At 40.0% G+C, this 26,316-nt stretch overlaps 2 protein-coding genes across 8 annotated transcripts in view; one reads left to right on the top strand and one right to left on the bottom strand.

Annotated features, from left to right (window-relative positions):
* Nucleotides 1-1,636: 1,636 nt before the first annotated feature.
* LOC133664385 (dynein light chain Tctex-type 1-like) lies at nt 1,637-16,718 on the bottom strand. Of its 3 annotated transcripts, none has more exons than XM_062068957.1 (6): nt 16,691-16,718; nt 12,760-12,836; nt 11,661-11,702; nt 8,119-8,242; nt 7,964-8,041; nt 1,639-2,116 (listed from the first exon to the last, which is right to left on the bottom strand). In XM_062068957.1, exons 1-6 carry the CDS (start codon nt 16,701-16,703, stop codon nt 2,040-2,042), a joined length of 411 nt encoding a protein of 136 aa, XP_061924941.1. In that variant the 5' UTR covers nt 16,704-16,718; the 3' UTR covers nt 1,639-2,039. The 3 variants fall into 3 exon arrangements, with proteins under 3 accessions (XP_061924942.1, XP_061924941.1, XP_061924940.1); XM_062068956.1 differs by lacking the exon at nt 16,691-16,718 and adding an exon at nt 14,414-14,456; XM_062068958.1 differs by lacking the exon at nt 11,661-11,702 and having other exon boundaries at nt 1,637-2,116.
* The window catches only part of sytl5 (synaptotagmin-like 5), a 122,421-nt gene continuing 112,786 nt past the window's right edge, over nt 16,682-26,316 (top strand). For all 5 annotated transcript variants that reach the window (XM_062068944.1, XM_062068943.1, XM_062068945.1 and 2 more), the window contains exon 1: nt 16,682-16,860. The gene's annotated coding sequence lies outside the window, so the exon portion shown is untranslated. The remainder of the gene's footprint in view (nt 16,861-26,316) is intronic.

The following is a 26,316-nucleotide window of genomic DNA, read 5'->3' as shown; positions in this document are numbered from 1 at the left end:
CGCCAAATACTCGAATCAGTGAAGCATGTTTAATATAAACAGTGTGATTTATAACAATTAGGGAGGTTTGTGTCATGTTTGTCCTCCTACGGAAACCATATTAAAACAAAAACTTTTTTTTTCCCTCATCTTTTTCCATTTTTCATACATTTTTAAAAAAGCTCCTGAGAGCCACTAGGGCGGCGCTAAAGAGCCGCATGCGGCTCTAAAGCCGCGGGTTGCCGACCCCTGTACTATACCTACTGTACTTTAAAAGGTAAGGTAAACACATTCTATGCTGACCTCTAGTGGACTAAAGCAAAACTACAGACTTAATAATACAGCCCCAGTTAAATGCTTTTATTGTGAAATAAAATTGTAAAAAAAATGGATAGACATAGTATATATACACTATATTGCCAAAAGTATTTGGCCACCCATCCAAATGATCAGAATCAGGTGTCCTAATCACTTGGCCAGGCCACAGGTGTATAAAATCAAGCACTTAGGCATGGAGACTGTTTCTACGGACATATGTGAAAGAATGGGCCGCTCTCAGGAGCTCAGTGATTTCCAGCGTGGAACTGTCATAGGATGCCACCTGTGCAACTAATCCAGTTGTGAAATTTCTTTGCTCCTAAATATTCCAAAGTCAACTGTTGGCTTTATTATAAGGAAATGGAAGAGTTTGGGAACAACAGCAACTCAGCCACGTAAACTGACAGCGAGGGGTCAGCGGATGCCGAAGCGCATAGTGCAAAGAGGGGGCCGACTTTCTGCACAGTCAGTTGCTACAGACTTCATGTGACCTTCCAATTAGCCCACGTACAGTACGCAGAGAGCTTCGTGGAATGGGTTTCCATGGCCGAGCAGCTGCATCTAAACCATATATCACCAAGTCTAATGCAAAGCGTGGTATGCAGTGGTGTAAAGCATGTCGCCACTGGACGCTTTCTCATCTGGCAATGTGATGGACGAGTCTGGGTTTGGAGGTTGCCAGGAGAACGCTACATTTCAGATTGCATTGTGCCGAGTGTGAAATTTGGTGGAGGAGGAATTATGGTGTGGGGTTGTTTTTCAGGAGTTGGGCTTGGCCCCTTAGTTCCAGTGAAAGGAAATTTGAATGTTCCAGGATACCAAAACATTTTGGACAATTCCATGCTTTCAACCTTGTGGAAACAGTTTGGAGCGGGCCCCTTCCTCTTCCAACATGACTGTGCGCCAGTGCACAAAGACAGGTCCATAAAGACATGGATGACAGAGTCTGGTGTGGATGAACTTGACTGGCCTGCACAGAGTCCTGACCTGAACCCGATAGAACACCTTTGGGATGAATTAGAACGGAGACGGAGAGCCAGGCCTTCTCGACCAACATCAGTGTGTGACCTCACCAATGTGCTTTTGGAAGAATGGTCGAAAATTCCTATAAACACACTCCGCAACCTTGTGGACAGCCTTCCCAGAAGAGTTGAAGCTGTAATAGCTGCAAAAGGTGGACCCACATCATATTGAACCCTATGGGTTAGGAATGGGATGGCACTTCAAGTTCATATGGGAGTCAAAGCAGATGGCCAAATACTTTTGGCAATATAATGTTTATATAACAGTAGTACACAACCTTTGCTAAACAAAATGGAAAAAGAGTTGTGTAATAATGACAAATCCACCTTTATTTTTCTGTAGATACTAAATAAAAAAAGGAATGTATTGGTGCCCCCTACACAAATTCTGACAAGTAAATAATAAATACTTTTGTAAGTTTAAAGTATCATATAAAGACATTTAAAGTACTCTGGTGTGTTTTCCTAAATCCTGCAGTGGTTTCAGTCTTATTTTATTTAGGAATGTAATGATGGAGTGCTTACATAAAGCTGAGGGATTGCTACACAAGTGTTTGATTCTTAGCTGACCACAAAGTAACTCCTGAAAGTCGGGAGTGATCACACAAACGAGCAACACGCTGCTTCGTTGTTGCCCCCTGAACATTCTTACTTCCATTTCCCTGTATTGGAAACAAACTACTACCAAAGCTGACGACCGTCCTTGTTCTTAGGATGGGGTCACGGCTGCAAAGCCACGGCAAAGACGCCGACGACGCAATACATGGTGCGGTTTTCCCATCGGACTGTACAGCTTCCTAAAAGACAGAAACAGAAGCAACATCTACAGTAACCAAAGATCAGCGACATAAGGCAAGGAAACTTGATTTAAAACGCACAATTCATACACAAGGCCTTTCAAAGGGCTTTACAGAATATTAAAAGGCAAAAAAATATATATAAATCATATTTCAGATAAAAGTTTGAAAATACAATGATCATAAAAACAATCATACTCAAATTTAAAACTGATCAAATACAGGAGATAAAATACTTTCAGTTGTCATATGCACAATTAAATAAAAGTGTTTTCAGCCTGGATTTGAACATTGCCAACGTTGAGGCCCGTCTCACATCTTCAGGAAGACTATTCCATTTTTTAAGAACACAAAACTGAAACACAGTTTCACCGTGTACAATCCTGAATCTAGGCACCAGCAGGAGAGAGAGAGACTTTTATTAGTAGGTTGCACAGTCAAGTACATATTCCGTACAATTGACCACTAAATGGTAACACCCGAATAAGTTTTTCAACTTGTTTAAGTCGAGGTCCACTTAAATTGATTCATGATACAGATATATACTATCATATAGTATAGGAGTTCACTCCCTGAGGTTCTCAGAGCTCGAGATGGTTCATATGTCTCTAACATGTCAGAGATGTACTTTGGCACAAGACTATGAAAAGACTTGTACACAGGGAGAGCGGGTTTAAAGTCTATTCTCTGAGCAGTGACCTGAATACTGGACTAATATGGCTGTATTTCATGTGTCAAGTCAGGACTCGAGCAGCAGCGTTTTGGCTGTACTGCAGCTGCTTTACAGGTCGTTCAGAAAGCCTAGTGAGAAGGCCATTACAATAGTCTAACCTGCTGGAGACAAAGGCATGCATTAGCCTTTCTAAGTCTGATTTAGACATTATTTCTCTGATTTTGGCAATGTTTTTCACATGGTAAAAAGCTGCTGGTGTTATTGACTTAATGTGGCTGTTAAAGTTCAAGTCTGAGTCCATTATTACTCGTACATTTCTAACCTGATTATTAGGTTTCAGGGAGAGGGTCTTAAGGTGACTAATAATAGTTTCCCTTTGCTTCTGTGTGCCAAGGACAATGATTTTAATTTTTTCCGAGTTTCGCTGAGGAAAAATTGTTTTGCATCCACACACTGATCTGTTCAATACAGCGACAAAGTGAATCAACAGGCCGACGTTCACCTGCCGTCAGTGACACGTGGATCTGAGGGTCATCTGCGTAGTTGTGGTAGGACACATTGAAGTTGCGTATGAGCTGACCGAGTGGCAGCATGTACAAGTTGAACAATATCGAAAATTTTGCCCTGAGGAACCCTGCGGGTCATAGCTATTTGGTCAGGGACAAAGCCCTTTTGGTTCCTGGAACCTGTAGTTCCAGAAACTAGAGGTTCCTGTAGAAATGTGTGGTTTGTGTTTCCACCGCATTTCACAGTTCAGGGTAGTTTATACAAATACGCATGGAGGAGTGGTTTAGTTAAAGTTTAGTACATTTCTACACTGATACCATGTAAATAAACAGACACTATTAGGTCAGAGTTATTTTACTAAAAAGTAAATGAAATACAAAGCACTAATATACAAAACGATATTTAAAAAATAAAGTGTACCGAATTGTTCATAAAAAGTCAATGTCCAACAGTCAGATAGTCGTCCTCAGTAAATGATGAATTCATGAGGGTCATGTGATTACTTTTGGATCATTTCAGCTGTAAATAACGATAGATAAATAATAAATGTCAGTCTTTATCTCACGCCGACAACACACACACACATCGGCTTTAGCATTGGCTCGTTAGCATTAACATTCTGTTCACTCGGGTTGAGGCTAATAACTACACAAATGGAATGTCACTGACTACTTTTACAACATGTAATAAAGTAAACAGTTAATATTTGATGACATTTACCTTCATTCCACTCGTGTATTGCCTCAATTATTTCACATTTATCCTGCAAAGTCTGAGTAGTAACAAGCTGAGCTCGTTGCTTCGAGTCTGGCTTCATACTCCTCTGTAAATACGTTTAAAATAGTCTGTCCACCTCTCGTATCTATATGAAGTTTGTAAAAAATGATAAACAACAATAAACTGCATATAGTTTAAAGACTACGGCTAAATAAAAACACTGATCAGCGTTCTTCAGCACAAAGATGCCCCACAAAAGTTCTTGCAAGTCGAAAGTGTATTTTGTTCTTCTTTCTCTCCGTTGTCAAGCCTGATGTAATGGAAATACACAAGAAATAAGAAATAAACAAGTCATTTAGCGGTCATGTGTTTGAAAAATAAGTTTTAAAAACGCCCTTAACTGTGTTCAACCAATCATCGTTCGACAGCACAGCCCGCCCCCAATAAGGTTCCACAAATCTTACAAAAGTCCCACCTGGCTGGCAGGAACTCCGAAAACTTCCTGAAGAACTAAATCGCCTTGTTTTTGGTGGAAACAAAGGGAACTTTATTTACCTGCGGTGGAAAAGGGCCTGCAGTTACCAATTTCAACAAAGTATGTCCTGTGATCGAGAAGACTGCATATGGCAGTCGAAACATGTCAGGTAAAAATTCCATCGAATATGCCGAAAATATTGTCTGATTACAAGAACATTTGAAAAGTTTAGGACTTGAACCAGTTAAGAGCAGAACCTGATATTTCCACAAAGTTTTCTAACCTCTGTGATAAGATAGTATGGTTAACTGTGTCAAAGGCAGTGCTCAGGTCCAGCAAAAACCAAGACTGAGACTTTTCCTCCATCTGTGTTCAGGCGGATATCATTAGTCACCTTGACCAGAGCAGTTTCAGTGCTGTGGCGGGGCCTAAAGCCTGACTGGAAAGTATCAAACACGTTGGTAAACAGGAGAACGTCACTAAGCTGTTGGTATACCATTTTTTCTACAACTTGCCCAAAAAATGGCAGGTTTAATATGGGCTGATAGTTGTTCAGTACTGTGGCATTTAGACTACTCTTCTTTAAGAGGGGCTTAAGGACCACAGTTTTTAGGGCCTTTGGTAATGTTTCACTCCGAAGTGAGATGTTAACTAGATGAGCGAATTGTGGTAACAAACTGCTCATCACAGATTTTTAGAAATCTAGTGGGTAACTTATCAAGGCAGCATGTTGATTAACTCAAAACTGTATGTAATTTCTTCAACTGTTTTGTCAGTATCAGGAGTGAAATGTACCAGCGCTAGTTGACTAGCTGGCTACAGATTAGCTATTTGTTCTCCAGAAATAATTAGATTAAATGCCTTCAACTTTATCATGAAGGAATATTGCAAAATCATTGCACTTTGATGTGGAAATGAGTTCTATTGGAAGTGAAATTGGAGGGTTTTTTCATCTGTTTACAAACAGGACACGAGTGGTTACATTTTAATTATTTCAAAAAAATAGGTTTCCCTTCTACGCAAAGTCTGGTTGAACACATTTAACTTTTCTTTGTAAATCTCATAATGAGTTTGGAGCTTTGATCTGCGCTATTTCCGTTTGGCTCTCCGGCACTACCTTTTTTGTGTCCAGACCGAGTCTTTATTTCTCCATGCTGCCTCTTTCCTACTTTTAACCATTCTAACCTAAACAGGAGCAATGGTGTCCAAAACCTTTACAACACTTGATGTATGAGTTCAACAGATCATCAACATTACATACGGGGTGTTTTCTAACCTATATCATTTCCACAAACTGTGTCAGTATTCTATCATTTATGAGTCTTCCCCTAACAGCCACAGACCCAACTGCTGCTTTGGGTCGAATAGACAAGTTGAAGAAAACACAGGATGATCTGATAAAGCAACATCAGTAACATTAACGTTTGAACTTGCAAGACCCTTCGTAATGACCAAATCAAGAGTGTGGCCTCTGCTGTGGGTGGGCTTGTGTACATGCTGAGTTGGACCAAACATTTCAAGGACAACACTGAGTTCTTTAGCATGCCTGTCATTGGCTACATCTACATGCACATTTAAGTCCCCTGTGATTATCAAGAATCAAAGTCACTGCACACAAATTAAAGTAGTTCCATAAAATAAATGAATTTGAATTATGTGGTGGTTTGCAGATTGTGATAAAAAGTATGAATACCGTGTTTTCCGGACTATAAGGCGCACTTAAAATCCTTTTTTTTCCTTAAAACTCGACAGTGCGCCTTATAACCCGGTGCGCCTAATTATTCAGTTTTTTCTCACCGACCTCAAAGCAATTTTATATGGTACGTGGTGTAATGATAAGTGTGACCAGTAGATGGCAGTCAAACATAAGAGATACGTGGTAGGAGGTATAATGGCAATTTTTAATTTTCCTGAGGGAACTCTCCTAAAGGAATCAATAAAAGAATATCTATCTATCTGTCTATATCACTCAAGTAAACAACACCAACATTTTATATGTTCCATTGAAAATATAGAACATAACACACGGCGCTCAAATCTATCAAAATGTTTTAGTATGACTTTGGTAAGCTATGAAGCCGCTCCGCTTGGTGGATTGTCGGCGCATTAAACATACGAGTATTACTATGGTGTGTGTATAAGATAAGACACATTATCTGGCGTTTTGTTTCGCAATATTATGCAAAAGCAACTTTTCTTACCTTCTGGTACCTGCTGATCTGTATTTGGGATCTGCATAAATCCTGAAAATTTGCGCACGTTCGCCTTTGTAGTCCGTACCAATGACGTACTCGATAGGCTTCTTCTTTTTCTCTATCTTCTTGTTATGTGACATTCATCCTCCGCCGTTGCCATTTCTAAAATAAAGTAGTGTAAAGTTCTTACCTTATCTGTCAGTAAACTCGCCATGAAAGTGCTAAAACATACCGGTATAGTGAGTTTACATAATTCACCCAAGGAACTTTAGTTATTAGAGTTTCGGTCGGACGGTTTTTCACGGGACACATTTCCGGACTTGTTGTTTCCGGGTGAGGAGATGATGCTCTGTTATTGATTTAAGTAAAGTCTGAATGTCATTAAAACAGTTAGCTCCATCTTTTGACACTTCTTCCGCACCCGTCCTTGCACGCTACACCGCTACAACAAAGATGATGGGGAGAAGACGCTGCCGAAGGTGAGCCACGTAAATAAGACCGCCCACAAAACGGCGCATCCGGAAGGGACTGTCAGAAAGCGACTTGAAGATGATCTGTAAAACATCATCTATGCAACAGTTTGTGCTGAAAAAAAAGTTTCGTTGTACTTGTGCAATGACAATAAAGACCTATCCTATCCTATCCTATCCAGTTTGACCAAAGAACCACCATTACATGTTATGTAGACCACAAGGAAGTGTATTCAATTTAGAAAAAAAGTAAAAATAATATGACTCCTTTAATGCGCCCTATAATCCGGTGCCCCTTTTTATATGAAAAAAGATCGAAAATAGACCATTCATCGGCAGTGTGCCTTATAATCCGGTGCGCCCTACGGTCCGGAAAATACGGCAAATTTTTTAATCTCCATTTTGAATGACACATATTCAAATGATGAAAAAAACAAAAAACTAATGACAATTTGTGGGTGCGGATATTCTCCCTGAATATGGCACAAACAGCCCAGCCCTCTGGGTTTGTCGTGAGTCAAACACACAGTTAAAGTGAAATGGGCTTAATATAACAGGAAGCTTTGCTGTTTTTGAGGACGCACAGCACGAGGAGCAATATTACACTTTCTTATATGTATTTGTTTTATTATACAGTGGTTTCCATCTCTTCGCACTTATGTGATGGTTAAACATGTTAAGACTTAAAACATAGCCAATATAGTCAACAAAGATTTATGATCGCCACTGTTTGATGATGGATTTGATTATTTAAAAAATAGCTTTAAAATCAATACTTTTTGGAAGTGGACCAGTGTTCTGTGTACTTACCGTCCGTGGTGTTGTCCCAGTAACAGGAGTTAGCCGTGTGGAGACCAGCCCCGCTCTTCTGCATGATGGTGCAGTTAACTAAAACATAACCCAAACACCCACTTTGAGTGAGCCGCGCCAACGCAACATGCATGATTATGCACCTTATGTTGTACCTATGTACTTGAAAGGTTTGACTTGTTTGACGAGATGAGTCAAAGACTGTTCCACAATGCTGGCGGTCCACTGGTTTACTTTACTTTGGCTGTAGTCCGTACCGCCGATGACGCCCTCGATGCACTGAAACAAGAAAACAACTGCACTTTTTAGAAATTTTGCCTACCGTTCACAATCATGAGAGACGAGAACAAATATGTTGTTGTTTTTTTTAGGATTTTAAAGAAACGTTTGGAAGATGCGGCTAATGGGAGTCACCGTTGTAGCCTTCAAAGCCCTCTAAAACAACTCCCAAACCCTCCATCAACGTTTTATATACACACTGTAAGTGTGTATATATATATATATATATATATATATGTATAAATACAATGGAGTAACAGACACATCCATAACACTATGTAATATGTACAATATTAACCTTATTTTGGTCATTTCAAGCATTGCCAGGACATCTTTCTTCAGTGCATTTATTTCCGTTTCCATAGCAGCGCACTTCCGATTTCCAGCAACAAAGGTGTGTTCTTACTTACGGAAAAAAACGTGAGTGTTCTCTAATCATGGCAGACTTGGTAACAGACAATGAAGATGACTAAGAATTCTCAACCTTATCTTTTTTAACCTGAACATACCAAGGATGAACTGCTGCTTCAAGAAGCGAGCACAAAGGAAGGGTGAAACGTCGGAGCGGACGGAAGCCGAGAGAGACCTTGGAGCCAAGCTGTTTCAAAATAAATAGTGTGCTTACCCAAACTAAACCGGAAAATGCGTCCCCGGCCAGCTGGACCAAACGCACAACTTTCCATCGAGTGACTCACTATAAAATTGATCTTGACACACGCAGCACATCATGCCTGTTGTTATAACTACATACGCTGTCGAGACCCTCTGTATAGACTGGACCATGACACAAACAACAAGCAATAACCGAACCGGCGTACAGTGGAGCCTGACCGAGCAGTTGGAAGACCTGGATTTTGCTGATGATTTAGCACTGATTTAGCACTCCTAGCACACACACACCAACATATGCAGGATAAATCATGCAAACTGGAAACAACAGCTGCTTCGCTTGGACTCAAAATCAACACATCAAAAACTAAGTTAATGCGTATCGACAACAAGAACAACTCCCCAATAAACATGGATCATAATCAGTTAAACGAGGTTGCCACCTTTATATACCTAGGAAGCATTATTGCTGTGGACGGAGGAACGGAGGAGGATGTCAGTGCCAGAATTGGAAAAGCAAGGACCACATTCATTATTCTAAATAAAATCTGGTAAAGCAAAAAACATATCCCTCAAGACCAAACTGCAAATCATCAACTCAAACGTCAAATCCACCTTACTCTATAGTTCAGAAACCTGGAAAATCATCGCCAACATACTCAACAAAATACAGACATTCTTCAACCGCTGCCTCCTAGGTATCTGCTGGCCTAACACCATCTCCAATGCCAACCTGTGGGACCTCACTAGACAAGACACAATAGAAACACAAATCAGGAGGAGGAAATGGAACTGGATTGGTCACACACTGCGTAGACACAATAGATCAATCACGAAACATGCTCTAACATGGAACCCGCAAGGCAAGAGGAAGGGAGGAAGGCCTAGAGCCACCTGGAGAAGAACCACAGAGCAGGAGATGAAGGCGCAAGGGCTGTCATGGCAACAACTGGAGCGGAGGGCACAAGACCGAAGGGGATGGAGGAGTTTCATCAATGGCCTATGTTCCTTAGGGAATTTAAAGGCCTAGGTAAGTAATATATTTTTCAGTAAGTTTTTCACTCAGTACAGATTGGTGTCCAGTCGCAGTGTGTTAACATTACAAACTCAAACACGATTCGGGGGCTGATTTATAAGCTAGCTTATCTCTTGCCGTAGCTAGTTGTTACGGTTAATACTAAAGCATGCCGGTGTGTTACTACGCTGGAAAAAAAAGAGTTATTCCGTGGTCGCTCTTACAATAACAATGACGCTACAGTAGGGATGTAACGGTACACAAACATTTTGGTTCGGTACATACGTCGGTTTAGAGGTCACGGTTCGGTTCATTTTTGGTACAGTAAGAAAACAACAAAATATACATTTTTGGGTTATTAACCAAATTTGTAAACAATGGCTTTATCCTTTTAACATTGGGAACACTACAATAATTCTGCCCACGTTAATCAACATTAAACTGCCTCAAGTTGTTGCTCAGATTAAATAAAATGACAAAACTTTTCTTCTACTTATAAAAAGTGCAACATTAAACAGTTTCAAGTCAACTCATCATGCTTAATTTATTACAGCATTTGGGAAGCCTGTAGTTGATTTGTATTATGTAAATGTTATATTTTTATCAACATGTAATAGCAGGGACCCTGCCATTCAAAACTAGGCTGCTCCATTACTAAGGATTAATGTAACTATAGCTGAAAAAATAGTACAATAGCAATAGGAGAGACAATTCATCCCTGAACACCATGGAGTTCATGTAGGCTTTATGATGCAGTTACATTATTATATCAACTATCAGAGACTGAAACTCTTCATTTAACATAATGTCCTTTTTTGCTGCTTCAACACAGCTTAATCAACACAGAAAAAGGTAAAGTGAAATAACAGACAGACAGGGCTTTGCTGTCCGTAACACACACACACACACACATACACACAAACACACACACACACACACACACACACACACACACACACACACACACACACACACACACACACACACACTTACACACACTGCAAAATGAGCTAACGTTACGCTAAAAGAGAATTAGCCTTCACCTCAAGCCAGGACTGCGAGCGAGCGAACTGAGCTGCAGTTTATATTTCTAGAACGTCAACGGGCTCATGGTGATGTTACTAGTAGTGGACTGGGAGGTGTTTATTATAATTTGGGGAGAGTCCGCTGCCTGATGCTTTCCTGCTAAACGCTAAGCACTGACTACATGCGCTCTGAATACGCACTGCTGATTGGCTGTTACCACTCTGAATACGCACTGCTGATTGGCTGTTACCGCTCTGAATACGCACTGCTGATTGGCTGTTACCACTCTGTTTGTAACCAATCAGATGGTTGTGTGGGTGGGACAACGCTGGGTGCTGTGTAGAGTACTGACAGGGACAGGCGGAAGGAAGCGGAGCAGCTTGTTAAGATTTTAGCTTAGGCGGCTACTTTATATGTTCGTGTGGAAACTCGTTCGGTACACCTCCGAACCGAACCCCCCGTACCGAAACGGTTCAATACGAATACACGTACCGTTACACCCCTATGCTACAGCTTTAGTATTATACAGATTACGGAAAGTAAATTAAGAATTGTTGGTGGTTTTAGAATGCATTTTAAAGTGATTTAGTGGTAGCCGTTGCTAGCCACCTAGAACAAGCCAATTTTTACATGTTAGACTTCAAAATACACATTTTGTCTTCTTGTCTCTCATAAGGATTGTGAACAATAGACAACATTAAAAAAAAAAGTGCAGTTCCCCTTTAATAGTACAATATTTATCATTACAGAAATTGTTATCTTTTATACCTCTTTAATGTTGTTACTGGCGTCATCAGCATTGAAGAGCACCTATAAGAAAAACACAGCGTGTGAATGGAACTCGTACCACCCACTTTGGAGCAAACATATTAAATTAACTTAGCAGAAAATCATATATTTTCCACCTTTTGATGTTTATAACTGATTTTTACTTTTATTCCCAAAGTTTTTTCCAAAACGTAATTTTATGCATTGCTCAAGAACATTTGATTGCTGTATTAAATCAATTTTTTTTTAAATGTATTTTTTTATTTTATGAACCTTTATTTATAATATGAACACAATGATTGTATTCTATGAATACAATCAAGAAATAATAATAAACAAAGCAAGTACAGCAATAGTACACAAACAGTACAAAACAGCGCCAGGTGGTTGTAAACTCAATAAAGTAACTAAAATAGAATGCAATTTATATATATGGTTCAGGCATCTGGTCAGGATGCCACCCGAACGCCTCCCTATGGAGGTGTTTCGGGCACGTCCGACCGGTAGGAGGCCACGGGGAAGACCCAGGACACGTTGGGAAGACTATCTCTCCCGGCTGGCCTGGGAACGCCTGGACGAAGTGGCTGGGGAGAGGGAAGTCTGGGCTTCCCTGCTTAGGCTGCTGCCCCCGCGACCCGACCTCGGATAAGCGGAAGAAGATGGATGGATGGATATATATTTATAACAAAATGTAAAGCCATAGGCTCACACAAATTCCGTAAATAATTCAAATTTGGAACACAGCATCATAGTTTTCAGTTTGTTGGTTGTTAGAGGTAGAGAGTGTTTTAAAGTAGAGTTCTAATTCTTTTTTAAAGGCACAAAAAACAGGTCGGGTATTGAGAAACTTACATTTATGGATATAAAACTTAGCCAATAGTATACTGAGGTTGCAAAGGGTCTATTAAATCACGTACAACTAGTCAGGAGAACACTCTGACGTCATCAAGGTGAGACACAATTATGTCATAGCGATTAGAAATATAATCCTGTCGTACAGCAAACTAGCAAACCCAAACTCGCTCCTCCTCGCCACACACACCCTGGTCATGTTAACTGCTAGCGGTCTTAAAATGCAGGTAAATGTCACCAGCCGTACCTCTTCGCCAGAGTTATATTCCTCCATTTCAGCCTGGGTTGGTTTTATCAGCAGGACCGCTTGTCGTAATGTTGTTCCTGTCCAAACCAACGAGTGCAGAAAAGAGATAACACAAACTGCTAATAGTCAGTCTTCACTACGGCGACCTCTAGCGGTTTCTTTCTTTCCATCCATCCATTTACTACCGCTTATTCCCTTCGGGGTCGCGGGGGGCGCTGGAGCCTATCTCAGCTACGATCGGGCGGAAGGCGGGGTACACCCTGGACAAGTCGCCACCTCATCGCATTTCTTTGAGTTTATTTCGAACATTAACACACTTACAGCATAATACATCACACAATTTCATATCATTTCTCTTTACACCATGTCCGAAAAGGAGTGGGAAGAAGTGAAGCTTATTTAAACCCTACCCCTTTACCACGTCGGAGCGTTTACAAATATATACATTCATTTACTGACCTTTTTATAGTAAAATGACATCCGTGAATGAGTTATACAACAGTTTTGTAATATGTAATTCATTAAGTCAGTCATTATTAACATACTGAGATGAAGAATATCTTATTTTCAGTAAGGTTGAAAGTATTTGTCATAATTCTTCTTCTTTGTACTTTGTAAACACTATTAATTTGAACAACCTCTTAAACTGGATCATGTTAGTACAATGTTTAACTTCTTTACTTAATCCATTCCATAATCTAATTCCACATACTGATATGCTAAAGGTTCTAAGTGTTGTACGTGCATACAAATGTTTTAAATCAGATTTTCCTCTAAGGTTATTATCCTATTTAGTTGAGAAGAATTGTTGTGCATTGTTTGGTAGCAGGTTGTAGTTTGCTTTGTACATAAATTTAGCTGTTTGCAATTTTACCAAATCATCGAACTTTAATATTTTTGACTCAATAAATAAAGGGTTTGTATGTTCTCTATATCCAACATTATGTATCAGTCTAATTGATCTTTTTTGTAACACGGTTAACGAATGTAGCGCACATTTGTAGTTATTTCCTCATATTTCTGCACAATAACTCAGTTTATTTGTGTACATCATTTAAATAATCTCTGATGTTTCTTTCTAGTATTAACATATTTTTTCCCCCTATTCTTGGAAGGATTAGCTTGTGGCGAATGAGGTGAGTTAAACATAATATTTCTGAAAATACATATTTAATTTAAATCTCACTTTAACAGTTAAAAGTTGAATGCATATTCGTGTTATTATTTCAAACTGCACTTATTTTTTCCTAAATCGCTGGTGTTACTGCTTACCACTAGATGGAGCCAGCGTGCCGCCAGATGTTTAATATCTGCAGAACTCTTTCCCCCTGTAGATACTGCCATCGAACCACTTTCTAGTTAAAGAGGCTGTTTGCAACTTGTTCATAGTTACATTTTTTAAACAAAAATATACAACAAGAACACCATTGGCTAGCGAATAGATGGATAGACAGATTTTGTTTTTTATTATATAGGTTTATGTAATTATCCCTGCGATGAGGTGGTGACTTGTGCAGCTAGGATAGACTCCAGCACCCCCCTTTACCCCGATAGGGACAAGCGGTAGAAAATGGATGGATGGATGGAAGTTTATGTAATGTATTTAAAATTCCATCCCGAACTAAAATAATTTGTGCTTACGGCTGTCACTCACTCTGTCTCGTCAACACGTAGGTGCAGGGAGCACATGAACACATACTAAAGTAGTCCAAGAAAAGTAACAAATAATTAGCAGTCATGTTGTTATGATAAAATATACATTCAACGACAGCTACCACTATCTGAATCGCTATCACTATCACTGGTTTGCAAAGTTTTTTCACAAAGTACCACCTAAGAAAAAACTTGGCTCTCCAAGTACCACCATAATGACCAACATTAAAACACAGTAGCGTTGTAGTCTTAAGCATTCATCAAAAACATGGCTGAGGTTAAGTATATTTAATATTTTTGGCCACTGTAACATTGCACACAGTTTGAACAGTAACACTGTGTTTGAATTAGGGTTGTACGGTATACCGGTATTAGTATAGTCCCGCGATACTAATGAATCTTATTCGGTAGTATACCGCCTCTGAAAATGATAGCAAGTACAGTAGCGTATCTAGTCGATACTACTATGATTATGTCAATATTTTTTGGCATCACAACATCATCTTTCGTTTAAAAAAAATGTATATTATGTTTATGAACTCAGGAAATATGTCCCTGGACACATGAGGACTCTGAATATGACCAATGTATGAGCTTGTAACTACTTGGTATCGGATTGATACCCAAATTTGTGGTATCATCCAAAACTAATGTAAAGTATCAAACAACAGAAGAATAAATGAATATTACATTTGAACAGAAGTGTAGATAGAACATGTTAAAAGAGAAAGTAAGCAGATATTAACAGTAAATGAAAAAGTAGATTAATAATTCATTTTCCACCACCTGTCCTTAATAATGTTGACAAAATAAAAGAATGGAAAATGACACAGTATGTTACTGCATATGTCAGCAGCTAAATTAGGAGCCTTTGTTTGCTTACTTACTAATAAAAGACAAGTTGTCTTGTATGTTCACTATTTTATTTAACTTGCAATAAGAAACATATGTTTAATGTACCGTAAGATTTTTTGTTAAAATAAAGCCAATATTGCAATTTTTTGTGGTCCCCTTTATTTAGAAAAGTACCGAAAAGTACCGAAAGTTAAAGTTAAAGTTAAAGTACCAATGATTGTCACACACACACCAGGTGTGGTGAAATTATTCTCTGCATTTGACCCATCACCCTTGATCACCCCCTGGGAGGTGAGGGGAGCAGTGAGCAGCAGCGGTGGCCGCGCCCGGGAATAATTTTTGGTGATTTAACCCCCAATTGCAACCCTTGATGCTGAGTGCCAAGCAGGGAGGTAATGGGTCCCATTTTTATAGTCTTTGGTATGACTCGAGTCTTTGATATGACTCGAGTCTTTGACAAATAATTTTAGTACCGGTACCGGTCCCAAAATATTGGTATCGTTACAACACTAGTACCTATACTACCATTTAGAGCAGGGGTCGGCAACCCAAAATGTTGAAAGAGCCATATTGGACCAAAAATACAAAAACACATCTGTCTGGAGCCGCAAAAAGTTAAAAGCCATATTACATGTGTCATGAGATATACATTTAATTAAGAGGACTTAAAGGAAACTAAATGAGCTCAAATATAGCTACAAATGAGGCATAATGATGCAATATGTACATATCGCTAGCCTAAATAGCATGTTAGCATCGATTAGCTTGCAGTCATGCAGTGACCAAATATGTCTGATTAGCACTCCACACAAGTCAATAACATCAACAAAACTCACCTTTGTGCACTCATGCACAACGTTAAAAGTGTGGTGGACAAAATGAGACAGAAAAAGAAGTGGCATAAAACACGTCCTAGAAAGTCGGAGAAAGTTACACATGTAAACAAACTATACGGTGAGTTCAAGGACCGCCAAAATTAGTAGGACAAAACGGCGCTCGCCAAATACTCGAATCAGTGAAGCATGTTTAATATAAGCAGTGTGATTTATAACAATTAGGGAGGTTTGTGTCATGTTTGTCCTCCTACAGAAACCATACTAAACAAAAAAATAGATTTTTTTCCCCCTCATCTTTTTCCATTCTTCATACATTTTTGAAAAATCTCCAGAGAGCCACTAGGGCGGCGCTAAAGAGCCGCATGCGGCTCTAGAGCCGCGGGTTGCCGACCCCCGATTTAGAGGAAGAGTATCGAATTGTTCCACGCATTTTACATGCAAGATGCATTATTTGTGTTAAATGAATAATGCCAAAATATTATTATTATTCATTATAATAAGAGCTGAATACATGACAATATTTAGAGGGATTTTTTTCCCCGGCAGAATCTTTGGGCTTCAATGAGAGAATATGGACACACACTCACCACGCCCCCTCATCCAGGAACACCCTGCCAGTGGGTGTGTGTACTCACACAGTGCCGAGGCGCACCAGCGAGCAGCCCACACACTTGTCACGGATCCCCGGCATTAGCTGGCTCCTCTCCCCGGCCCCCGGAGCTCCCTCGCCGGCTTCCCCGTCACCCTCCTCCGGCAGGTAAGACGTCTTTCCCCGCTCTCACTCTCTCTCTGCGGGTCATACAGCACTCAAAAGAAAAGGGAGAAAAAAACCACCCTCGTCTTTTCCCCCCTCACTGACATATGGCAGCAGATTTCAACTAGTTACTCTTCGTTTTGTTGCCTTCAAACAAGATGATGGGCAGGGTGTGAAGACGACCATGTAACCAGGTAAGCTCAGTCTCGTCCCCGGTGGGACCGTGTGAAGTTCGGGGGCTTTGCACAGGTGCAATGCAGCAAAAAGCCCGTTTTCTCGTCACGGCAGCTGTGTTGTTGTTAAGGCGAACTCTCCACTTCACGCAAGCTGCAGCCTTGTAGAGCAGTGTTTTTCCACCTTTTTGGAGCAAAGGCACATTTTTGTTCATTGAAAAAAAAAAATGCGGTGGCACACCACCAGCAGAAAACATAAAAAATGTAAACTCAGTAGTTGATATTGACAGTAAAAAGTCATTGTTGCAATTGTTGGATGTGAATTCAAACCAGAACCAACCATGCATCACTATAGTTCTTGTCTCAAAGTAAGTGTCCCGACCTGTCACATCACGCCGTGACTTATTTGGAGTTTTTTGGTGTTTTCCTGTGTGTAGTGTCTCGCGCTCCTATTTTGGTGGCTTTTTCTGTTTTGTTGCTATTTTCCCTGTAGCAGTTCCATGTCTTCCTTTGAGCGCTATTCCCCGCACCTGCTTTGTTTTAGCAATCAAGACTGTTGTGCGGACGCTATCCCTCTTTGTGTGGAAATTGTTGATTGTCATGTCATGCACGGATGTACTTTGTGGACGCCGTCTGCTCCACACGCAAGTCTTTGCTGTCGTCCAGCATTCTGTTTTTGTTTACTTTGTAGCCAGTTCAGTTTTAGTTTCGTTTTCCATAGCCATCCTTAAAGGCCTACTGAAACCCACTACTACCGACCACGCAGTCTGATAGTTTATATATCAATGATGAAATCTTAACATTATAACACATGCCAATACGGCCGGGTTAACTTATAAAGTGACATTTTAAATTTGCCGCTAAACTTCCGGTTCGAAACGCCTCTGAGGATGACGTATGCGTGTGACGTAGCCCGGCGAACACGGGTATGCCTTCCACATTGAAGCCGATACGAAAAAGCTCTGTTTTCATTTCATAATTCCACAGTATTCTGGACATCTGTGTTCGTGAATCTGTTTCAATCATGTTCATTGCATTATGGAGAAGGAAGCCGAGCAAGCAAAGAAGAAAGTTGTCGGTGCGAAATGGACGTATTTTTCGAACGTAGTCAGCCACAACAGTACACAGCCGGCGCTTCTTTGTTTACATTCCCGAAAGATGCAGTCAAGATGGAAGAACTCGGATAACAGAGACTCTAACCAGGAGGACTTTTGATTTGGATACACAGACGCCTGTAGAGAACTGGGACAACACAGACTCTTACCAGGATTACTTTGATTTGGATGACAAAGACGCAGACGTGCTACTGTGAGTATGCAGCTTTGGCTTTTTTTTTGCGTATGTACGTAACTTTTTTAAAATATATAAGCTTTATGAACCTTGGGTTAGGTGAACGGTCTTTTGGGCTGAGTGATTGTGTGTGTTGATCATGTGTTTGAATTGTATTGGCGTGTTCTATGGAGCTAGGAGCTAGCAGAGGAGCTAGGAGCTAGCATAACACGTACCGTACCGTACGTGCGCGTCACGTACGTAACTTTTTAAAAATATATAAGCTTTATGAACCTTGGGTTAGGTGAACGGTCTTTTGGGCTGAGTGATTGTGTGTGTTGATCAGGTGTTTGAATTGTATTGGCGTGTTCTATGGAGCTAGGAGCTAGCAGAGGAGCTAGGAGCTAGCATAACAAACACGCAGGTGTTATTATGCAGGATTAATTTGTGGCATATTAAATATAAGCCTGGTTGTGTTGTGGCTAATAGAGTATATATATGTCTTGTGTTTATTTACTGTTGTAGTCATTCCCAGCTGAATATCAGGTACCGTGAGTATGCAGCCTTGGCTGCTAAACATTCGATAACTTGACCGTATGTGCGCGTCACGTACGTAACTTTTTAAAAATATATAAGCTTTATGAACCTTGGGTTAGGTGAACGGTCTTTTGGGCTGAGTGATTGTGTGTGTTGATCATGTGTTTGAATTGTATTGGCGTGTTCTATGGAGCTAGGAGCTAGCAGAGGATCTAGGAGCTAGCATAACAAACACGCAGGTGTTTTTATGCAGGATTAATTTGTGGCATATTAAATATAAGCCTGGTTGTGTTGTGGCTAATAGAGTATATATATGTCTTGTGTTTATTTACTGTTGTAGTCATTCCCAGCTGAATATCAGGTCACCCCCGGCTCTCACAGCATCTTCCCTATCTGAATAGCTTCAACTCCCCACTAGTCCTTCACTTGCACTTTACTCATCCACAAATCTTTCATCCTCGCTCAAATTAATGGGGAAATTGTCGCTTTCTCGGTCCGAATCTCTCTCACTTCATGCGGCCATCATTGTAAACAATAGGGAACTTTGCGTATATGTTCAACTGACTACGTCACGCTACTTCCGGTAGGGGCAAGCCTTTTTTTTATCAGATACCAAAAGTTGCAATCTTTATCGTCGTTGTTCTATACTAAATCCTTTCAGCAAAAATATGGCAATATCGCGAAATGATCAAGTATGACACATAGAATAGATCTGCTATCCCCGTTTAAATAAAAAAAATTCATTTCAGTAGGCCTTTAAGCTTCAATGCATTTTGTTTATTTTTGGTTTAAGCATTAGATACAACGTTTATTTTGAATGAATTAATTTATTTATTTATTCTGGCAGACATATATAGCAACACGTCATCACTGTTTGTAATTTGACAGACGTGCAACGGCACCCACCGAAAAGGGATGCGGGAAAAAAAGCAAGATTGCTTATCCATGACCCGCCCCTAATTTACAATCAACTTATATGTTGGTTATATATGTTGGTTATATAGTCCAAGTTTCAACAGCAGATTTGATGGATACATGACAATTTCAGAACAAGAATAACATATGCTGGAAAACCCTTTGTCAATAGCATTGAGCGACCATGAGATTAGCTCCATCTTGCCTGGGTATCTTTTGTCTTCTGAAGCCTTGTCTGGTGTGTTATGTCCCTGATTCCACAGTGAGTTCTTTTGCACCTGTGTCCCACAGTTGAGATCGTCCAAACAACTAGTCATGTTTTTGATAGTTTCCCAACAACACATTTTGTACCGCTAGGTTGAACACTCTTAGGCTAGAAGACAGTTTAATTTACAAAGCAATTAGCTACCTGCTGCCACCTACTGATATGGAACAGTATTACACGGTTACTCTGCCGAGCTCTAGACCGCACCGACACTCAACAATGGTACTTTATTTGCACATTATAGTTACTGGTTTGCATAAAATATTTTTAACCCAAATAGGTGAAATTACATAATCTCCCACCGGTTGAAAAACACTGTTCTAGGGGGTTTATAGGGCAAAGCTTTTTGAAGCATAAACGACAAATAATGAAAAGTTGCAGTGATGTGTGATACTTCACATGTAGAAGGACAGACATATTTCTTGCAATTTGACAATGTTTTACATCCCATTGTTATACACAAGTAGGGCTCCATTCGGTTCAAGAGTATGTTCAATATCTATTTTGCTGGCAGTTTCTTAAATGTCTCAAGTGCTAAATAAACCAATTTCAATATATAGATTTCAGTATCTGCTGCACTTCAAGCCGCACGAGATGTCAGATGGTATACGTTGTGGTTGTCGCCTATACCAAATACTATTAGTATATAAACATTGCATACAAGCTTAATTTTGTGAGCAGTTTTAAAAATATATATTTTAGTTGCCTTATTTAGCTGGGACAACCCCTATATGATACATATTTTATTTGAAGTGTATATATATTATAAGTGGGAATCTTCGTGCAGCTCACAATTCGATTACGATTCAGGAGCCATGATTCGATTAATGATGCATCTCTAATTTATGTAAATTGATGCAGCAATTGATAAGAAGGTCCTGGGTTCGATCCCCGGGCTCGGGGTCTTTCTGTGTGGAGTTTGCATGTTCTCCCGTGACTGCGTGGGTTCCCTCCGGGTACTCCGGCTTCCTCCCACCTCCAAAGACATGCACCTGGGGATAGGTTGATTGGCAACACTAAATTGGCTCTAGTGTGTTAATGTGAGTGTGAATGTTGTCTGTCTATCTGTGTTGGCCCTGCGATGAGGTGGCGACTTGTGCAGGGTGTACCCCGCCTTCCGCCCAAATGCAGCTGGGATAGGCTCCAATCATTAATTGATCAATGAAATATAAAACATATAATGTACACTCTACAGGAGTAGGAAAATATATTAGACATGTCCTCCATGAGTAGCAAAAAATATTATAAATATCCCTCAGTGTGATGCATATTTGTAAATTAATAAACAAATATACATATATGATAAAGAAAAAGGATAGAAATAAAATGAAATGTAAAATACTAATTAAAAGTAGTGCGACTTGTCCAGGGTGTACACCGCCTTCCGCTCAAATGCAAATGGGATAGGCTCCAGCCACCCCAACGACCCCGTGAGGGACAAGTGGTAGAAAATGGATGGATGGTTGGATATTTAAAAGGGGAGAAATTCCTTAATTATCAAACAAAGTATTAAAAAAATGGCCTGAGTAGGACAAAACATTAGACACATCCCTCAGTAAGATGCAAATTTTAAATAAATAATTCATGGTTTAAAAAAGATTAATCCACAAACTACAAAGGTCAGATAAAATAAATGAATGCTTACATATATATATATATATATATATATATATATATATATATATATATATATATATATATATATATATATATATATATATATATATATATATATATATATACACACATACATATGTATGTATATATATATATATATATATATATATATATAAATATATATATATATACATATACAAATATATATATATGTATTGTAATTATTTTAATAATTCATAAAATTTGATTCACTGTATACATTTTTGTACATTATAAATAAATAATAAATGATAAATGGGTTATACTTGTATAGCGCTTTTCTACCTTCAAGGTACTCAAAGCGCTTTGACAGTATTTCCACATCATCCATTCACACACACATTCACACACTGATGGCGGGAGCTGCCATGCAAGGCGCTAACCAGCAGCCATCAGGAGCAAGGGTGAAGTGTCTTGCCCAAGGACACAACGGACGTGACTAGGACGGTAGAAGGTGGGGATTGAACCCCAGTAACCAGCAACACTCCGATTGCTGGCACAGCCACTCTACCAACTTCGCCACGCCGTCACATTAAAAATTATGCGCACATTACGAGACTGTGAAAGATTACTAGAAATGTTTATCAGTGGGATGCATACTTATATAAAGTAATAGTGAAACAAATCGTAATAAGATCATTACAAATAGTAAGCCACAGTACAAAATACTGACTTATAGAAACATCCCTCAGTATGATGTACGCTGTTACATAAAATCTGAAACAAGAACCACGCATTATGGATGCAACTCTTATATTGGCTCTCACGACATGGTACCGGTGTACCCAATGTTTTTTCTCGCGTTTTTTTGCTAAATGGATGTTTTTTACTACGCTTGTGTATTTAACACAGCTGGGCATACATTTCAAGTGACAGAGTATTGTGTAAAATAACCCTGTGGAGCGCCCCTGCCTCATTACTGCTACTACACTTCTTGTGCTGCTGTCTAATAAGGGCACTGAAGGAAAAAAATACAACACAAGCAGTCTCCCGAGAGCAGTCAGAAAAAGAGAAAATACTCCCAATGTGTTTCATGTGTGCGCACATTTAGTGTAATTGTGCCAAATTGATCACATTCATGGAGGCTGAGTGATGCTTTAACGATAAAAGGAAGAGAATGTGGAGCACGCATCAGGCTATGGTAATAAAAGGGGGAGTAAGGACAAGAAAAGCCTAGGGACTCCCCATTCCTCGACAACCCGGTCATCACTTGCTGCAATGGTGTGTTGGTGGGGGGGTGCGCAGTGTATCATCATGACACACATGTTACATTTATAGTGCTAGCATGGGGATGCTGAAGCAGTCCCCCCCTCCTTCTCCAGCTGCTGCACTGAATCAGGTCTGATGGTGGTATTATAGTGCGGGGTTTCCCTCCCTCCTACTCACAGGTGCCTCCCCGCTGCTGCACACTCGTTTGGTATGCAGCCCCAAGCCTCCTGCAGCACCAGACAGACACAGTGTCCCCCTGTTCGTTCTGAATGGAGGAGCCCCCCGTGACGGGCATGATAAAGCCACGTATCGATCCTTAGGACGGTCAAGCATGTGGAATGTGTCGCTCTCGGCAAGGTTAGGCTGTGCAGTCGCTACATCTTGACGTCTTGTCGTAATATTTGCAACTAATTCAGGCTGGGTTTGCTGCCTAGATGGGCTGCAGAAGGTCGGTCTTGGTGTAAAATAACTCCCAAATCCCTGCACACAGAAGGGTGAACATGTGTCAAAACAGGCTCCTGTCCTGTGTTGGTTGTGTTATTATTTTTCCGACAAAACACCACATGGTGGCGCTGTTATTGAACCCCAAAGTTTGACCCCAACTTGAAATTCCTGTGCTCTCTACAAAACACTGACAGTAACTTTCAGGTGTTTTGCTGAACAGCCATACAATTTGGACTGACAAACAAATGTGTGTTAAAATGGGTTGGAAAAACATGGTTGCTATTAAGCAAAATGTACTTGCAGAGGCACAGGCAGGACTTAGCAACTAATTGGCTATAATTCATTGGCCATTTGTCTTATGATTTTAAACTCCGAATGCATATTGTATACATTACTGTGAAAGGGAAATAAATTATACATGACAGTTTGCTGCTTAAACGGGCAGCAGGAACTTGGAAGTAAAAGCCCATGTTCTGAAGCAGCCCAAACATGGCAGTGCAAAATAATGCTAAACAAAGACCGAGTTATGAGTTTTGTGTGGGACAATCTACTAAACAGGTTGCAGAAGAAACGGAAGTAGTATTTACGACATTCAGTCATAGTGGTAGCTCAATTTACGACAAGCACATTGCGTTAGAAGACAGATTTTATAACTGATTGATTGATTGATTGATTGATTGAGACTTTTATTAGTAGGTTGCACAGTGAAGTACATATTCCGTACAATTGACCACTAAATGGTAACACCCGAATAAGTTTTTTCAACTTGTTGAAGTCGGGGTCCACTTAAATTGATTCATGATACAGATATATACTATCACATATACTATCATCATAATACAGTCATCACACAAGATAATCACATTGAATTTTTTACATTATTTACAATCAGGGGTGTGGAGGGGGGCGGGGGGATAGGATATGGACATCAAGTAGTGGACATCAAGTAGAGGACATAGAGAGAGAGAGAGAGAGAGAGAGAGAGAGAGATCAGAAGGCATAAGAAAAAGTATCTGCATTTGATTGTTTACATTTGATTATTAGCAATCCGGGGAGGGTGTTAGTTTAGGGTTGTAGCTGCCTGGAGGTGAATTTTTATTGCGGTTTTGAAGGAGGATAGAGATGCCCTTTCTTTTATACCTGTTGGGACCGCATTCCACATTGATGTGGCATAGAAAGAAAATGAGTTAAAGGCCTACTGAAATGAATTTTTTTTATTTAAACGGGAATAGCAGATCCATTCTATGTGTCATACTTGATCATTTTGCGATATTGCCATATTTTTGCTGAAAGGATTTAGTATAGAACAACGTCGATAAAGTTCGCAACTTTTGGTCTATGATAAAAAAAAAAACCTTGCCCCTACCGGAAGTAGCGTGACGTTGTCAGTTGTTCACTCCCTCATATTTTCCTATTGTTTTCAACGCAGCTAGAGCGATTCGGACCATTACCCCATTAATTTGAGTGAGGATGAAAGATTCGTGGACGAGGAACGTTAGAGTGACGGACTAGAATGCAGTGAAATACATATTTTTTTTTCGCTCTGACCGTAACTTAGGTACAAGCTGACTCATTGGATTCCACACTTTCTCCTTTTTCTATTGTGGATCACAGATTTGTATTTTAAACCACCTCGGATACTATATCCTCTTGAAAATGAGAGTCGAGAACGCGAAATGGACATTCAGTGCCTTTTATCTCCACGACAATACATCGGCGAAATGCTTTAGCTACGAGCTAACGTGATAGCATCGTGCTTTAACTGCATATAAAAACAAAAAATAAACCCCTGACTGGAAAGATAGATAGAAAATCAACAATACTATTAAACCGTGGACATGTAAATACACGGTTAATGCTTTCCAGGCTGGCGAAGGTTAACAATGCTGTGCTAACGACGCCATTGAAGCTAACTTAGCAACCGGACCGCACAGAGCTATGCTAAAAACATTAGCTCTCCACCTACGGCAGCCAGCCCTCATCTGCTTATTAACACCCGTGCTCACCTGCGTTCCAGCGATCGGCGGAAGGACGAAGGACTTCACCCGATGCGTTTGGCGGCCCGGAGACGTAGGAAGTCAAGGTGAGGTCGGCGGCTAGCGCGTCTGCTCTCCAACAAAGTCCTCCTGGTTGTGTTGCTGTAGTCCGCTGCTAATACACCGATCCCACCTACAACTGTCTTCTTTGCAGCCTTCATTGTTCATTAAACAAATTGCAAACGATGTCCAGAATACTGGGGAATTATGAAATGAAAACAGAGCTTTTTGTATAGGATACCATAACTTCCGTTAAACTGACTTCGTCACGCGCATACGTCATTATACCGCGACGTTTCAGCCGGATATTTCCCGGGAAATTTTAAATGTCACTTTATAAGTTAACCCGGCCGTATTGGCATGTGTTGCAATGTTAAGATTTCATCATTGATATATAAACTATCAGACTGCGTGGTCGGTAGTAGTGGGTTTCAGTAGGCCTTTAAGACCTTTGTTAGTTCTGAATCTGGGTTTAACGTGGTTAGTGGAGCTCCCCACTCAAAACAATTGTATCTCAAATTAGCCCTGCCCATTGAAATACATTGAAATCCACTTAATCTGTGCTGGGCCCACCCAAAACATTTCAATTTGAACATGTAACGTGCTTATTAAAACAGCACTAAGTAACTTTTAGACTTAGAGACTTAGATTTAGACTTCCTTTTATTGTCATTCAAAATGTAACTTTACAGTACAGATAACAACGAAATTTTGTTGCATTAGGTCGTTGTAGTGCAGGATAAAAGAGCAATAATGTGCAGATATAAATAAATAGATTACTGTACAGATAAATATATTGCACTTTTGCATATGCATCCACGTTTATGAATGTATGTTATATTGTCTTTATATTCCAGCGAGTTAATCCGTTTTGGGGGGCAATTGAGGGGATTATTATGATGCGCTCATGAGTCTGATGGACTGAGGGAAGAAGCTGTTACAGAACCTGGAGGTTC

The sequence above is a fragment of the Entelurus aequoreus genome, linkage group LG14, assembly GCF_033978785.1.
Source record: "Entelurus aequoreus isolate RoL-2023_Sb linkage group LG14, RoL_Eaeq_v1.1, whole genome shotgun sequence".
NCBI classification, from domain to species: Eukaryota; Metazoa; Chordata; class Actinopteri; order Syngnathiformes; family Syngnathidae; genus Entelurus; species Entelurus aequoreus.
The sequence above is the reverse complement of the archived record's forward strand: the minus strand, read 5'-3'. Positions and strand labels throughout refer to the sequence as shown.